General features: G+C 42.6%; 1 protein-coding gene across 11 annotated transcripts in view; it reads right to left on the bottom strand.

Moving 5' to 3' along the window:
- LOC126108463 (myoneurin-like) overlaps positions 1-16,243 on the bottom strand; it is a 131,775-nt gene that overhangs the window by 21,982 nt on the left and 93,550 nt on the right. For 10 of the 11 annotated variants that reach the window (XM_049913698.1, XM_049913700.1, XM_049913695.1 and 7 more), the window contains 4 exons: positions 10,801-10,881; positions 6,492-6,566; positions 6,278-6,409; positions 279-316 (listed from right to left, as the gene is read on the bottom strand). In XM_049913698.1, coding sequence (XP_049769655.1) covers positions 279-316; positions 6,278-6,409; positions 6,492-6,566; positions 10,801-10,881 — 326 coding nt within the window. The remainder of the gene's footprint in view (positions 1-278; positions 317-6,277; positions 6,410-6,491; positions 6,567-10,800; positions 10,882-16,243) is intronic. The other variant, XM_049913702.1, reaches the window with a different exon arrangement.

Below are 16,243 nucleotides of genomic sequence, written 5' to 3'. Positions count from 1 at the left end.
ATCCTGTACAGCTGACGGTCACACGCAGAACACTTCGCCTGCCACGACTTGTCAGCTCTGGAGGGTCACACGACAACCCAGTAGCAGTTATGCACCGTCTACTGTGCGCCAAAGGGAGCAGGTGGCTCTTTTAGTGGAGTCGTAAGTATTTTGTCCGATGTGATTTTTTTGTCATGAAAAGGAATATTGCACAAAGATGAAGAAGCTATTTCTTGTTTGGACTAAAAGTTTTCCTGTGAAGAGAATTGTGTATGTGTTGTAAATAATGTTCCTCTTACCTTACAGTGTCCACTGTTGTGTTTGCACTCTCCAGTCCCTGGAACAGATTTATAATGTTATTAGCTGACACTGAGCTGTAAAACAAACAAATTACATCAACAGTGCACTGCACTATCAGAGTGTGATAACCAGTGACAAAACATTCTGGTACTTCTACATGTGGTTATTGTCACAATCTCTGGCTCCCTACTGATACAAAAAGAAATGTGAAAATTTTTCGAGTTTCCTTAAGAATTGTGTCATCTACTGTTAGAAAACCCTTTAAGTATGCCGAAGGCCAGTCTGTAACTTTGGGTGTAAGAAACAGATAGAAAGAAAGAGAGTGAGAGAATGTATGAATTTATATGTATCACAACCTGTTGGTGTGATATGGACAGTCCAGGATGAAACGACAAGAATATGGGAATGATAGATTAGTATTCAGTACATAGATGATTATGCAATGTAGTCGAATTAAGTCGGGTGATGCTGAGGGAATTAGATTAGGAAATGAGACACTTAAAGTAGTAAACGAGTTTTGCTATTTGGGGAGCAAAATAACTGATGATGGTCGAAGTAGAGAGGATATAAAATGTAGACTGGCAATGGCAAGGAAAGCGTTTCTGAAGAAGAGAAATTTGTTAACATCGAGTATAGATTTAAGTGTCAGGAAGTCGTTTCTGAAAGTATTTGTAGGGAGTGTAGCCATGTATGGAAGTGAAACATGGACGATAAATAGTTTGGACAAGAAGAGAATAGAAGCTTTCTAAATGTGGTGCTACAGAAGAATGCTGAAGATTAGATGGGTAGATCACATAACTAATGAGGAGGTATTGAATAGAATTGGGGAGAAGAGGAGTTTGTGGTACAACTTGACTAGAAGAAGGGATCGGTTGGGTACGACATGTTCTGAGAGATCAAGGGATCACCAATTTAGTATTGGAGGGCAGTGTGGAGGGTGAAAATCGTAGAGGGAGACCAAGAGATGAATACACTAAGCAGATTCAGAAGGATGTAGGCTGCAGTAGGTACTGGGAGATGAAGAAGCTTGCACAGGATAGAGTAGCATGTAGAGCTGCATCAAACCAGTCTCAGGACTGAAGACGGCGGCAACAACAACAACAACAACACATAGAGAATGTGTAGCCTTAGTACCTAGAGACAGAGACACAGTGGTCATGTGTGTGTGAGTTGTTCTTCGGCGAATGTGTGTCAATTTTCTACTTCTAGAGGAGGATTTGGTTCAAAAGCTGAAATATCTCTAACATTCTCCTTCACTGTGTCTGTCTGCAACTTAACACCTCACTTATGGGGTAAGTAGCAATCCATCCTTTCCATACTGTTGTTACGTGTCATTACGTATTGTTTACTTTTTTGTATATCGACAAAACATACATCGCTACTCACCGTAATGAGGACGCGTCAATTGCACACGAGCACAACAAAAAGACAGTTAGACATTTAGCTCTCTGCCAAACCTTCTTCAGAAAAGGAAAGACACACACTCAGTGACAGACACGAGCACACCTCGCGCACACACAACCGCCGACTCCGGCACCACGGGCCAAAATCCACCTTTCGCTTGGGATGGGAGCAGCAATGTAGCGGGCTGGGAAGGGGAATTGGAAGAAATAGTGGTGTACAGGTGGTGGGGAGAGGAATGCCCGGCATAGTGTACGAGGACTAGAATGCCGACGAGCACAGTGTCAGGAGGTTGTGGGGCAAGGAGGTGGGGGGGGGGGGGGGAGGGGGGGGGAAGGAGCGAAACAGGAGAGGAGCGGGCAAAGACGGGCAGGGGTGTCGGCAGAGGGTGACATGTGACGGGAGTGAGAGGACGAGAGTAGGGTGGAGACGATACGTCAGAGGGGACGAAAACTGTCGGGCGGAGGCAGTGGGGACAGTAGGTCACTGTAGGTCGAGGCTGGTACGGTTTCGAGAGTGGAGTATTTGTTTTGAGGATAACTCCCATCTGTGCACTTCAGAAAAGCCCGGCTGTGGAGGGGAGGATCCAGACGATCCGGGTTACCCCACAGTTTCCGCCCCCTCTGACCAGACTAACAGTACGAGTCAAGATAGATGTAACGGAACTCGAATAGTGTATTTGCCTCTATCGGTTATGGTAGAGAGATTGATCTTTCAGTCCTGTCTGTATATTTATATGTAATATTGCACGAATAAAGGCTGGGCGAGTGAAAAGCTATCGTTAAAAACGCACACCGTGCGATTTGTTACGATTTGGTCGGATAATAATAATAATAACAACATGATTTTGAATACAATTAAAATATAACAGCGATACCTGTTTAGTGTTACTGGAAATAATATGTAGTAAATTAATGAGTAAGGTAGCCCATCCCATAAGAAGAGGTAGAATTGGGCACACTGAGGTGTTATGCTTTATGTCGACAAAGCCGATGATACCCATTTTCTTCGTTTACTCTTAGAAATAAACAAGTAAAGAAGTGCTAATTGTGCATTGTCAAAAATATAGGGGCGAGTTTTAAATAACTACAGTATACAATCAGAGCAACAAAAGGACATTCAGTTACACGAAATCGCAGATAGCGTAGTTTGGTCATTAAATTGAGTACACCTACAGGGCGGTCAATTCCGGGATAAATCTATTCGCATCTCACGAGGGACGCGGTATTGAGACCATTTTTTGTTATTATATCGCGGAGAGTGGGCTCCAATTTATGAAAAGGAGAAAAACTTTAACTTTAATGTGAACCCTTAATAATAGTGGACCGGGGAGAAAAGTCTGTAATTGTCTTATGCCTAACAAATATTCGTGGAGGGCGGTGGCTGAACTAGAAGAGTCAATAACAAAATACTGTATCATTATCATTGACTGTTGGTGTCTAGCAAGCAAAACTGTTGGAACTTGGGAGTTAGGTTCAGGCACCCGCATATACTCGAAATCAGAGTGTGAATGAGTGGTGAATGCGAAATAAAACTGTGAACAAAGTTACATTAAATGAAACAGAAGAGATAAGACAATTTAGTCGTATCTGTTATTATTCTATAAACTACAACATTTCTTCTCGTTGTACGGAGCCTTTATAGACGATCTTTATGACAATTTGCTTTGAAGGGATCTCGTTACGAGTTAAGTTTTGGGGACCTGGCCAAGAGGGGGTAGTTGGTAGATCCTAACTACCGCAGCTATTCTGGAATCAGGTGCTACCGTGACCGTTGTGTATTGTCAGTGGCTTAAGGTTACCATATCTGGTGCTCTAAGATCGACGCACCTTTCCACTCGGTATAATTCAGTGCAGATCCGAGTCAATCAACTTGGTCACTGATTTTGCTTGCTTCTCTTGTGTTTTAACTTGCAGGGGTGATCATTTTCCTAATCTGTTGTTGTATTCTTGCACGTATTCCACGAGGGGAGCCGCAAAAGTAATCAAATTTCTCTTTTCAGACGCTTCGCCTGTTTTTCGCTATAACGTCTTTGTGTAAACCACGGCTTCCCCGCCACCTCCTCCCCCTGCCCCCACGCTACAGCCGCAGATGGACAATGTGACGGCTCGGACACGAGCTTTTCAGTTTCAGAACCGACAAATTGCTACCTTACTGACGACGGCACAACAACTACTGGCTGCACGAGCCGTGTCGGCCGCACAACAGACCAACAAATCGGCGTGACAAGTGCCGTCGACCAGTGTACCGATGTACCGGAAAGTTAATGACACAGAAGAGGAATGGCTCAAATACCTAACACAGATCTGAGCACATTGTGAAATTCATCGTGTTCGAGGTACTGTACGGATACAATACTTTCTTTCGATTGGGGCATTTTGAGTGTTCAGGTTAATACAAAAACTATTGCCAACTGCGTCTCCCAACAGACTCGAGTTACGATGAGGTAATTGGTGCATTAACCGTGAGCAATGATCAGTAATTCCAAGTAGCTGCAAGCAGATATAAGTTTTTTCGTCTGCAGAAAAAATCGGAACAGACATACTGCCAGTGGTACAGAGAACTAATGGCCACGACTAGGGAGCATAAATTTAAGTGTAGTTGTGGCAACTTTTACAGTGATTTAACGATTAGAGATGCGATAACATTCAGTGTCCCAGATAGTAGAATACAGGAACAGATCTTAAAGTATTCTGACCCATCACTTCCTCAAGTATAGCAAATCTCAGAGCAATACGATTCGGGTGCCACAGCGGCCAATAAGTCTGACGAGGCCCCAGTCTGTCGGGTCGAGTCGCCCCTCGGTCGCGACCACCCCGAGCAGCCCCAGCAATGAGTGCGTACACGGCCACGTGGAAAGCCACGTAGATATGTAAAAGGGCCGGTGAATTTACTGAAACCTCGCCCTAGGTGTTTCGCTGCTTGCTGCTACATCTACATCTACATCTACATCTACATGGTTACTCTGCAATTCACACTTAAGTGCCTGGCAGAGGGTTCATCGAACCATTTTCATACTACTTCTCCATCATTCCACTCTAAAATGGCACATGGGAAAAAGGAACACCTAGATCCTTCCGTTTGAGCTCTGATTTCTCTTATTTTATTATGACGATAATTTCTCCCTACACAGGTGGGCGTCAACAAAATATTTTCGCATTCGGAAGAGAAAGCTGGTGATTGAAATTTCGTAAATAGATCTCACCACAAAGAAAACCGCCTTCGTTTCAGTGACTGCCACCCCAGCTCGCGTATCATATCAGTGACACTCTCATCCCTATTGCGCGATAACACGATACGAGCTGCCCTCCTTTGCACTTTTTTGATGTCCTCCGTCAATCCTACCTGGTAAGGATACCAACATCGTGCAGCAATATTCCAGCAGAGGACGGACAAGTGTATTGTAGGCTGTCTCTTTAGTGGGTTTGTCGCATCTCGTAAGTGTTCTGCCAACAAAACACAGTCTTTGTTTTGTCTTCCCCACAATATTATCTATGTGGCCTTTCCAATTTAAGTTGTTCGTAATTGTAATTCCTAGGTATTTAATCGAACTGACAGCCCTTAGATTTATGCGATTTATCGTACACCCAAAATTTTATCGGATTTCTTTTAGTACCCACTGCTAATGTAAACAGTTGTGATGTCACACCCATAGAAAGCAGTTTATTGTTACGAAATAAATGGCACGTTTCCTTTGCCACTAAAGTTTTACTTTTTCCCCTCATTTATATTTTATTGCTGCAGTATCTTTCTCCAGTAGCAGGTGACAGTAACATTCTTTGGTAGAGAATCAATTCTTACCAGTCAAAACTAAAAAAATTTAACTGAAAGCTAAAACAATGAAAAATTCCCAGAATTCCGAAAAATTCCCAAGTTTTTCCCGGTATTCTCCTAAATGAAAAAATTCCCGGGTTTTCGCCGGATTTTCCATGTCGTATACACCCAGTATTATTACGAATAAAGAACCCTGTGTTGTAGGAAGAGAATATCGGCCACCAAACAACATCCTCTCCTCGCTACCCACGACACGAGACTCTGCAGCGGCAACGATGACACAAAAAACACGACATGTCATCTTTATGGTGAATAGCAATCTCCCCTTTCCTTATACTGCTTATATTCCAACCTGGACTTTCCAGTGTTTGTATATTAACAAAGTCAATAATTTCATAATGGAGGGAAACAGGGGGGAGAGGGGGGAAGGAGATTGTAATTGGAGATCACGGTGTTTGAGTAGGAAGCATGTTCAAATGGATGTAAGTCATGACATTAATGCACAGGTGAGAGGCTTACAGAAGACACACTAGTATAGAGAGCTGCATCTAACCGGCATTGGACTGAAAACCGCAAGAACAAAAAGATAGCCACTGTGTGTTTAAGCATTTTTATATTTCATGGCAGCTGTCATTTTTGGCACGAACTTTCTGCAGAAGGCTGACGTTAATTTCCATTTATTGTGATCTAATAAGGTTCCAGTTGTACCTAATAACAATAGTACTACTGCAGTAGCAGTAGTAAAAGTAATAATAATAATAATAATAATAATAATAATAATGGCAAGAAATACACGGAAACACAAGATTCCCCGTTACCCTACCTCCTGTACGCACTGCTCAGATGACTGTGCTGTTTTGGGTGTTTCGGCACGAACCCCGTCTTTCTCTACAGCTGCTTTCTCACACACCTGTAACATAACCCCATCCCTCTCTACAGCTGCTTTCTCAGGTACCTGTAACAGATTCCATGAAATTCTGGATTAAACCGAGGGGTGACTAGGCACCTGTGTACCTCTCAATAGTGTGAAGCCCCACCTGAGCCACGTCCCAGAAATCTTCCTCCACATCATCTTCGCTCCATTCCTGCTTCAAAGCTTCCAAATCAAATGGCTGCAACACAAACAATTTATTATTTACGTATTTATGCATTTACTTTACACAGCGAGATTAGGATCTGTCTTACATCTACCGATATCTTTTGTGAGTCGACATTCGAATATGTATAGTGCACGGGCAGCACACAGTGGTAACAATAACAATGATCTTCAAAGTCCACGAGAGGGAAGCGATGACTGAGAAGGGAGTGAGGCAGGGTTGTAATCCATCTCCCATGTTATCTGTAGATTGAGGAAACTGTGGAAAAAAATTGAGGACACGTTTGGAAAGAGGATTAACGCTCACAACAAAATATCAAAGCTCGGAAGCCTGCCAGTGTTATAATTCAGTCTAAAATAGCACAGGACTTGGAAGAGAAGTTGAATGAAATGGAGACTGTCTCGATAAGAGATCATACGATGATGATCAGAAAATAAAACGAGGGCAGTGGAATGTAGTGGAATTAAATAAGTCAATGCTGAGGAAATTGAGACAAGGAAATGAGACACACAAAACAGTACACGAGTTTTGCTATTTGGTCAGCAAAATAAATGACCACAGCCACAGTGGACAGGGTATACAAGTACACATTTCTGTAAAAGAGAAATTTGTTAATGTCTGATATAAATTTAAATGTTACAATACCAGAGAAGGAAAGTTGCTACTCACCATATGGCGGAGATGCTGAGTCGCGACAGGCACAATAAAAAGATTCACACAATTAAAGCTTTCAGCCAGTAAGGCCTTTGTCAGCAGTACACACACACACACACACACACACACACACACACACACACACACACACACACACACACACACCTCAGCAGTCTCAGAGAGCTGAGACCAGACTGCGAACAGCAGCACCAGTGGGAGTGGCGACTGGCTGGGGGTAAGGAGGAGGCTGGGGCGGGGAGGGGGAGGGACAGTACGGCGAGAGTGTCGGACAGTCAAGTGTTGCAGTTTAGACGGAGGGCAGGAGAGAAGGTGCGGAGGTGGGAGGGGGTAAGTAGCGAAAAGGGGAGGAATAAAAGAAATTAATAGACTGGGTGTGACCGTGAAATGACGGCTGTGTAGTGCTGGAATGGGGACAGGGAGGGGGCTGGATGAGTGAGGACAGTGACTGACGAAGGTCGAGGCCGGGAGGGTTACGGAAACGTAGGATGTACTGCAGGGAAAGTTCCCACCTGCACAATTCCGAAAAAGCTGGTGTTGGTGGGAAGGATCCATATGGCACAGGCTCACCTTACTGACTGCTTCACAGCCTGTGATGCAGATCTGATGCAGATGTGCGTGCAAGTTGCATATTTGTGTGTGTGTGTGTGTTGACAAAGGCCTTAATGGCCAAAAGCTTTCATTGTGTGAATCTTTTTATTGTGCCTATCGTGACTCAGCATCTCCACTATATGGTGAGTAGCTACTTTCCTTTTCTGGTATTGTTACATTCCATCCTGGATTTTCCATTGTTTCAAATTTAAATGTTAGGAAGTCTTTTCCGAAGGTATTTGTCTGAATTGAAGCCTCGTCCAGAAGTGAAGCGTTGGCAACAAAAAATCCAGATTAGAATAGAAGTTGTTCAAATGTTCCATAGAAGAATTCAGAAGATTGGATGGGTAGATGAATTAACTAATGAGGTGGGATGGGGGGAACAATCAGGGCACATCCTGACAAAAAGTGTCAGTCGATGCCGACACGTAACGAGACGTCGGCAAATAAGTCGCGTTGCTGATGGAAAGGGCAGGGGCAAGTATGTGGCGTAAAGATTGCAGGGATAGAGCACAGCTGTAGAGGTGAAGGTGCTCGCACAGGACAGCAGAGTGTCACGGAGAGCTGCACAACAAGTCTTTGGACTGAGCACCTCGAAAACAGTAACAATGATAACACACAAACACACACACACAAATTTCAAGCTTTCGCAACCTGCAGTTGCTTCATCAGGAAAGAGGGTAGGAGAGGGAAAGATGAAAGGATGTGGGTTTTAAGTGAGAGGATAAGGAGTCATTCCAATCCCGGGAGCGGAAAGACTTACCTTAGGGGGGAAAAAAGGACGGGTATACAGCTCGCGCACACACACATATCCATCCGCACATATACAGACACATATATCTAAAACTGAAAAACAGAATTTGCTTAGCTTAGTAAAAGTCACACAAAACAACAAAGAATCAGGTCACACAAAACAACAAAGTATCCAGTAACAAAAAATTAAAAAAAAGAATTTACTGTGTACATTAAATTACGCCCTACATTGGATGCCAAAATGTAATAAATTGGGATATGGATATGACATCACATGGGCATTATGTAAATCAAATCAAAATACTGAACCCCAAAAATAAATTGGGAATAGGATCCGCAAATACCATTCATTAAAACATGAGACATGAGTTATCACATTAACATTCATTCATTTGCACTGAAATGCATATGCTTCAAACTCTAAGCTCTCACAGGGATCAGAGTAGACACATAGATTTAGTTCCATATAGTTGCATTTACATGTGTCTGCCTGTGTCTGTATATGTGCGGATATATATATATATATAATAGAGGGAAACATTCCACGTGGGAAAAATATATTTAAAAAGAAAGATGATGAGACTTACCCAACAAAAGCGCTGGCAGGTCGATAGACACACAAATAAACACAAACATACACACAAAACTCTAGCTTTCGCAACCAACAGTTGCCTCGTCAGGAAAGAGGGAAGGAGAAGGAAAGACAAAAGGATTGGGTTTTAAGGGAGAGGGTAAGGAGTCATTCCAATCCCGGGAGCGGAAAGACTTACCTTAGGGGGAAAAAAGGACAGGTTTACACTCGCACACACACACACATATCCATCCACACATACACAGACACAAGCAGACATTTGTAAAGGCAAAGAGTTTTGTGTGTTTTTTTATTGTCTCTATCAACATACCAACGCTTTCGTTTCGTAAGTTACAGCATTTTTGTTTTTAGATATATTTTTCCCACGTGGAATGTTTCCCTCTACTTACACAGAATTTAAGAAATGTCTGTCTTATAAACATTGTGTTACAAAATTTCCACATCATATTCCTGTCCAACATGCGTCATCAGCACAGAATGAACAGTGACATGAAAAAGTTGACTTGTCGGAGAAGGAATGAGAAATAACAGCTTTAGATTAGCTGATGATATAGAAGGAGGAAAACAAAAACAGCAAGGTATATGAAAAGTACAGATAGTTTACAGTATGCCAGGAATGCAAGTTTCTTGTCACACAGAAGGAAGGCAGCTCCAAAACCTCGAGAAGCGAGCTACATCACTGATACGCAATAAAGCTTTTGAGGAGGGTTCTGCCTTGAACAAATAAGACTGTTTCTTTTTTCAGCCATTCATATTTTGTTGGAGATTCACCACCATCAATGGGTTCATTTTATTTTGTGTAGAGCAAAAGCTAAATACATGCATAACATGACGTAAATTGCTGCGACTGTAGTCATTATATTTAGAACATTTTAATGAAATATCTACCAAAAGACACACACTGCAACTGTCTGTCTGCAGTGCAGCTCATATTCGTGGTACAGTTTGACATCTGATTCGTGAAACACATCTGTTACTGTTCTATTATCTTACTGCAATTATTTGTATAATTATTTGAATATTATTTTCTGCTGTCAATACTACTCTCATAATTATCTTTTAATATTTGTATAGTAGGTTATTGTAGTTGTGTTCAAAAATATTTCTTCTCAATGGTTGTGAGGATACATTACTTGTGATTGCCTTGGTAAATTGGTGCACATGTGTGTGTGTGTGTGTGTGTGTGTGTGTGTGTGTGTGTGAGAGAGAGAGAGAGAGAGAGAGAGAGAGAGAGAGAGAGAGGGAGAGAGAAAGGGGGGGTTATGTAATTTCCTTGTACTTAATTTTTGCAATTTCCACATCTTCATTACTCTATACAACCTCACATATTCCTAGTCATGCACTACTGGACTGTTTAAATTTTGAACCCATTTGTCTTATCAGAATTGTGAGAAACATTAGTCTGACATGAGTGAATGATTGTTAATTACTGTAACTTACTGTTTTATGTTTAAAACTCTGTGCAATAAATAGGAATACATCAAAATTAATTTCCTACTGTGTTGTGTATTTTCTTTAACATATGTTCATTGGCTCCAATAACAGCACAGTAAGGAGATGACTGAACAAAACAAGTTATAAGACTTTTTGCCTTCTTTCTCTCTCTGTGCCAGGAAGCAGTAACAGGAATTTGGTGCATACCTTAATTTTTGTCGCTTCTGGGACCGGAAGTGTAGCTGCACATTGATCGTGTTCCGGTTCAATTTTGATACATACAGGATCCTGCAAAGGATATTACTTTGCTGTAAAGAACCACGCAATACAAAAAAATCACACTCTGAAAACTGCAATGCAAAAATTAATGTCTTCTCCTAACAGAGTCGAGCAGGGGATACACATAGCAATGCTAATAACAAACATACTGCAGCCTGAACTGTCTTTACCCTTCTCTCATGTAGACAAGTACATAATTCTAATTTTGTGACTAGATTGATGCTTTCTTGGCAGGAAGAATGCAGCATGTTATCTTACACGGGGGGTCATCGACGAGTGAAGTAACTTCTGTCATGCACCGGGAAGTGTGTTCAGACATTTGCGCTCTTCCTACTCTGTACTAATGAGCTGGCAGATCGTGTCAATAGCAACCTCAGACTCATTACAAATGATGTGGTTAGCCGTAACAAAGTACAGTACAAAATGGCTGCACAAATGTTAAATCTGATCTTTTTAAGATTTAAAAGTGGTGTAAAGACTGTCAATTTCATTTAATGTTTAGAAATATGAAACTCTGCACTTCATAAAAGGAAGAGAGAAAAAAAAAAGAAGAAAAGAAATCCATAGCATCCTATGACAAAAACATCAATGAGTGACAAATGGAATCGGGCAACTCGTGCAAATACTGAGACGTAACAGTTTGTGGGGATGTGAAGTAAAACCGTCACACACGGATCAGTCATAGGACAGCAGGTGGCAGACTTTGGCTCATCGGTAGAAAACTAAGACAATGCCGTCAGTCTGTGAAGGAGATTGTTTACACGACACTTGTGCTGTGGACGAATTCCGACTGTGTGTCTTTGATATTGTAGTCACAGGATACCAGGTTTTTACGTTTTGTGAAGTGTGCAATTTTGTATTTCTGAACACTCGAAGCTAGTCGTCAGTCTTTGCTTCAATTTGAAATCCTACCAATACTGAACAGGATTTTTTCATTTGCTTACAGTCACCACTAGCAAGCTGACGAGTTATGCTACCGGGATAGTGCAATCGGAGAAGAGTCTACATCTACATCTGCATCCATACTCCGCAAGCCACCTGACGGTGTGTGGCGGAGGGCACCTCGAGTACCTCTATCAGTTCTCCTTTCTATTCCAGTCTAGTATCGTTCGTTGAAAGAGAGATTGTCGGTATGCCTCTGTGTGGGCTCTAATCTGTCTGATTTTATCCTCACGGTCTCTTCGCAAGATGTACATAGGAGGGAGCAATATACTGCTTGACTCTTCGGTGAAGGTATGTTCTCGAAACTTTGACAAAAGCCCGTACCGAGCTACAGAGCGTCTCTCCTGCAGAGTCTTCCACTGGAGTTTATCTGTCATCTCCGTAATGCTTTCGCGATTACTAAATGATCCTGTAACGAAGCGCGCTGCTCTCCGTTGGATCTTCTCTATCTCTTCTATCGACCCTATCAGGTACGGATCCCACACCGGTGAGCAGTATTCGAGCAGTTGGTGAACAAGTGTACTGTAACCTACTTCCTTTGTTTTCGGACTGCATTTCCTTAGCATTCTTCCAGTGAATCTCAGTCTGGCATCTGCTTTACCGACGATCAACTTTATATAGTCAATCCATATTAAATCACTCCTAATGCCTACTCCCAGATAATTTATGGAATTCACTGCTTCCAGTTGCTGACCTCCTATATTGTAGGTAAATGATAAATGATCTTTCTTTCTATGTACTCGCAGCACATTACACTTGTCTACATTGAGATTCAATTGCCATTCCCTGCACCACGCGTCAATTCGTTGCAGTTCCTCCTGCATTTCAGTACAATTTTCCATTGTTACAACCTCTCGATACACCACAGCATCTTCCGCAAAAAGCCTCAGTGAACTTCCGATGTTATCCACAAGGTCATTTATGTATAATGCGAATAGCAACGGTCCTGCGGCACACCTGAAATCACTCTTACTTCGGAAGACTTCTTTCCATCGAGAATGACATGCTGCATTCTTTTATCTAGGAACTCTTCAATCCAATCACGCAATTGGTCTGATAGTCCATATGCTCTTACTTTGTTCATCAAACCACTGTGGGGAACTGTATCGAACGCGTTTCGGAAGTCGAGAAACACGGCATCTACCTGGGAACCCGTGTCTGTGGCCCTCTGAGTCTCATGGATGAATAGCACGAGCTGGGTTTCTCACGATCGTCTTTTTCGAAACCCGTGCTGATTCCTACAGAGTAGATTTCTAGTCTCCGTAAAAGTCATTATACTCGAACATAATACGTGTTCTAAAATTCTACAACTGATCGACGTTAGAGATATAGGTCTATAGTTCCGCACATCTGTTCGACGTCCCTTCTTGAAAACGGGGATGACCTGTGCCCTTTCCAGTCCTTCGGAATGCTACGCTCTTCTAGAGACCTACGGTACACCGCTGCAAGAAGGGGGGGTAGTTCCTTCGCATACTCTGCGTAAAATCGAACTGGTATCGCATTAGGTCGAGCGGCCTTTCCTCTTTTGAGCGATTCTAATTATTTCTCTATTCCTCTGTCGTCTATTTAGATATCTACCATTTTGTCATCTGTGCGACACTCTAGAGAAGGAACTACAGTGCAGTCTTCCTCTGTGAAACAGCTTTGGAAAAAGACATTTAGTATTTCAGCCTTTAGTCTGTCATCCTCTGTTTCAGTACCATTTTTTAGTAATGTCACTTTTATATGAAAGGTACATGTCTTTAGGAGAGGAAGCGGATTACCAAATAATAACATTTAAAAAAGACGTATTGCTGTTCACATATTTCTAGCAAAGAACAATACAAGAAAGGCAATCGAGACGGTCAGTACCTACTGGCAGCTAAGTGGTATTTGCTAGACACATATTTTTTTTATTTCGTTTCTGGACATAAAGTTATTTGTGGTGGTCAAGATAGATGAGACAGTATTTATAACAGCACTGACACTCTCGTCACAGAACGAGATGGCCAAAGCCATGGGACAGCACACATACAGACGGCATTAGTTCGGCGTACAACAGGTATAAAAGGGCAGTGCATTGGCACAGCTGTCCTTTGTACTCAGGTGATTCCTGTGAAAAGGCTTCCAATGTGGTTGCGGCTGCACTACGGCAATTAACAGCATCTCACACAGTTTGGTAGCCGGACCCACACGCACGGGACATTCCTCTTCGCAAATCGTTACGCAATTCAATATTCCGAGATCTACGGTGTCAAGACTGTGCCGAGAATATGAAATTCCGGGCATTACCTCTCACCGTGTAGTGCGAAATAACTGCAGAAATCAATTTGGGACACACGGCAACCGTACCCGACAGGACAGTGCGACGAAATTTGGCATTAACACGCCACGGCAGCAGACGACCGACACAAGTGTCTCTGCTAACGGCACGACGTCACCGGCAGTGCCTCTCCCGGGCTCCTGACTGTGTTGTTGTTGTTGTTGTGGTCTTCAGTCCTGAGACTGGTTTGATGCAGCTCTCCATGCTACTCTATCCTGTGCAAGCTTCTTCATCTCCCAGTACCTACTGCAGCCTACATCCTTCTGAATCTGCTTAGTGTATTGATCTCTTGGTCTCCCTCTACGATTTTTACCCTCCACGCTGCCCTCCAATGCTATATTTGTGATCCCTTGATGCCTCAGAACATGTCCTACCAACCGATCCCTTCTTCTAGTCAAGTTGTGCCACAAACTCCTCTTCTCCCCAATCCTATTCAACACCTCCTCATTAGTTACACGATATACCCATCTAATCTTCAGCATTCTTCTGTGGCACCACATTTCAAAGGCTTCTATTCTCTTCTTGTCTAAATTATTTATTGTCCATGTTTCACTTCCATACATGGCTACATTCCATAGCAATACTTTCAGAAACGACTTCCTGACACTTAAATCTATACTCGATGTTAACAAATTTCTCTTCTTCAGAACCACTTTCCTTGCCATTGCCAGTCTACATTTCATATCTTCTCTACTTCGACCATCATCAGTTATTTTGCTCCCGAAACAGCAAAACTCCTTACTACTTTAAGTATCTCATTTCCTAATCTAATTACCTCAGCATCACCCGACTTAATTCGACTACATTCCAATATCCTCATTTTGATTTTGTTTGATGTTCATCTTATATCCTCCTTTCAAGACACTGTCCATTCCGTTCAGCTGCTCTTCCAAGTCCTTTGCCGTCTCTGACAGAATTACAATGTCATCAGCGAACCTCAAAGTTTTTATTTCTTCTCCACGGATTTTAATACCTACACCGAATTTTTCTTTTGTTTCCTTTACTGCTTGCTCAGTATACAGATTGAATAGCATCAGGGAGAGGCTACAACCCTGTCTCACTCCCTTCCCAACCACTGCTCCTGACCGTATCGGTTCGAGACGGCAGGGTTCGAGTGTGGCACAGATCCCACCATGCAACGGGCACTTTGCCAGTGGGTGTTGGCTCGATATAGGTGTGCGCTGAGCTAAATGCAACGGGCTCTGGTCCAACTGAACCAATCAGTGGCTGACTTCATCACGTTCGGCTACTTAGGGACTAGTTGCAGGCATTCGTGGACTTCGCATTTCCGGTCGATGATCGAATTTTTGCGGATGACAGTGAATCGTGTTACTGGGCCACAGTTGTTTGCAGTCAGTAGGAAGAACTATCTGGACAGTTCGAGCAAACGATACGGCCACCATCCGACCGTCCGACACCTTAGGGGCATAATCGACAGGTCAGTCTGTGGACAAAGTACTGCACAGCCAAAACTTTCGCAATTGCAGACAGCTTGAGATGCAGCACGCCTCAATATTTCTGCACGTCGAGTCGGTGCACTATGCCACGCAAAAGGATGTTAGACACGATATTAGAATGTATCCCGTTACCTTTTTTAACAAAGTGTATGATCTTATGAATGCCACTTTTCACTTTTTAACAGGAGGTAATTATTCTTTGAACTGTAGAAATATCTACAAAATGTTTGTTGGACATAGGGAAAGCTCAAGTAAATAATAGTAATAGCAATGATATATCTATCATTTCACATAAAGCTTTTGAATTTTTTTTTCCCCTCTTCCTGCAGAATCTTCCGTCCACAGCTCTGAAATGTACAACACTAACAAGAGGAGCCCACAACATTTGGAATGTGGATTTACTTCAAACTTCGTACACTCGTAGTACTCCACGAGGACAACAAAATGTGTGAGCAGTAGCGCGTACTTCTCAAGCGTTACTCAGAAAATCGCAAGATAGTTTCGGTCGTCAAATATATACACCTGTGCGTGGCCATTTTTAAGATGAAGCGGCGGCAGCCAAGGGGAGCCAGCACAGTAACTCAGCGTGTTCGGTCAGAGGGTTAGCTGCCCTCCGTAATAAAAAAACTGAGTTAATGGATCAACAACGAACTGAAACGGGTGTCTTTCC

The sequence above is a fragment of the Schistocerca cancellata genome, chromosome 11 (assembly GCF_023864275.1).
Source record: "Schistocerca cancellata isolate TAMUIC-IGC-003103 chromosome 11, iqSchCanc2.1, whole genome shotgun sequence".
In the NCBI taxonomy this organism is placed as follows: domain Eukaryota; kingdom Metazoa; phylum Arthropoda; class Insecta; order Orthoptera; family Acrididae; genus Schistocerca; species Schistocerca cancellata.
Note: the sequence above shows the minus strand (reverse complement) of the source record. Positions and strands in the feature narration are given on the sequence as shown.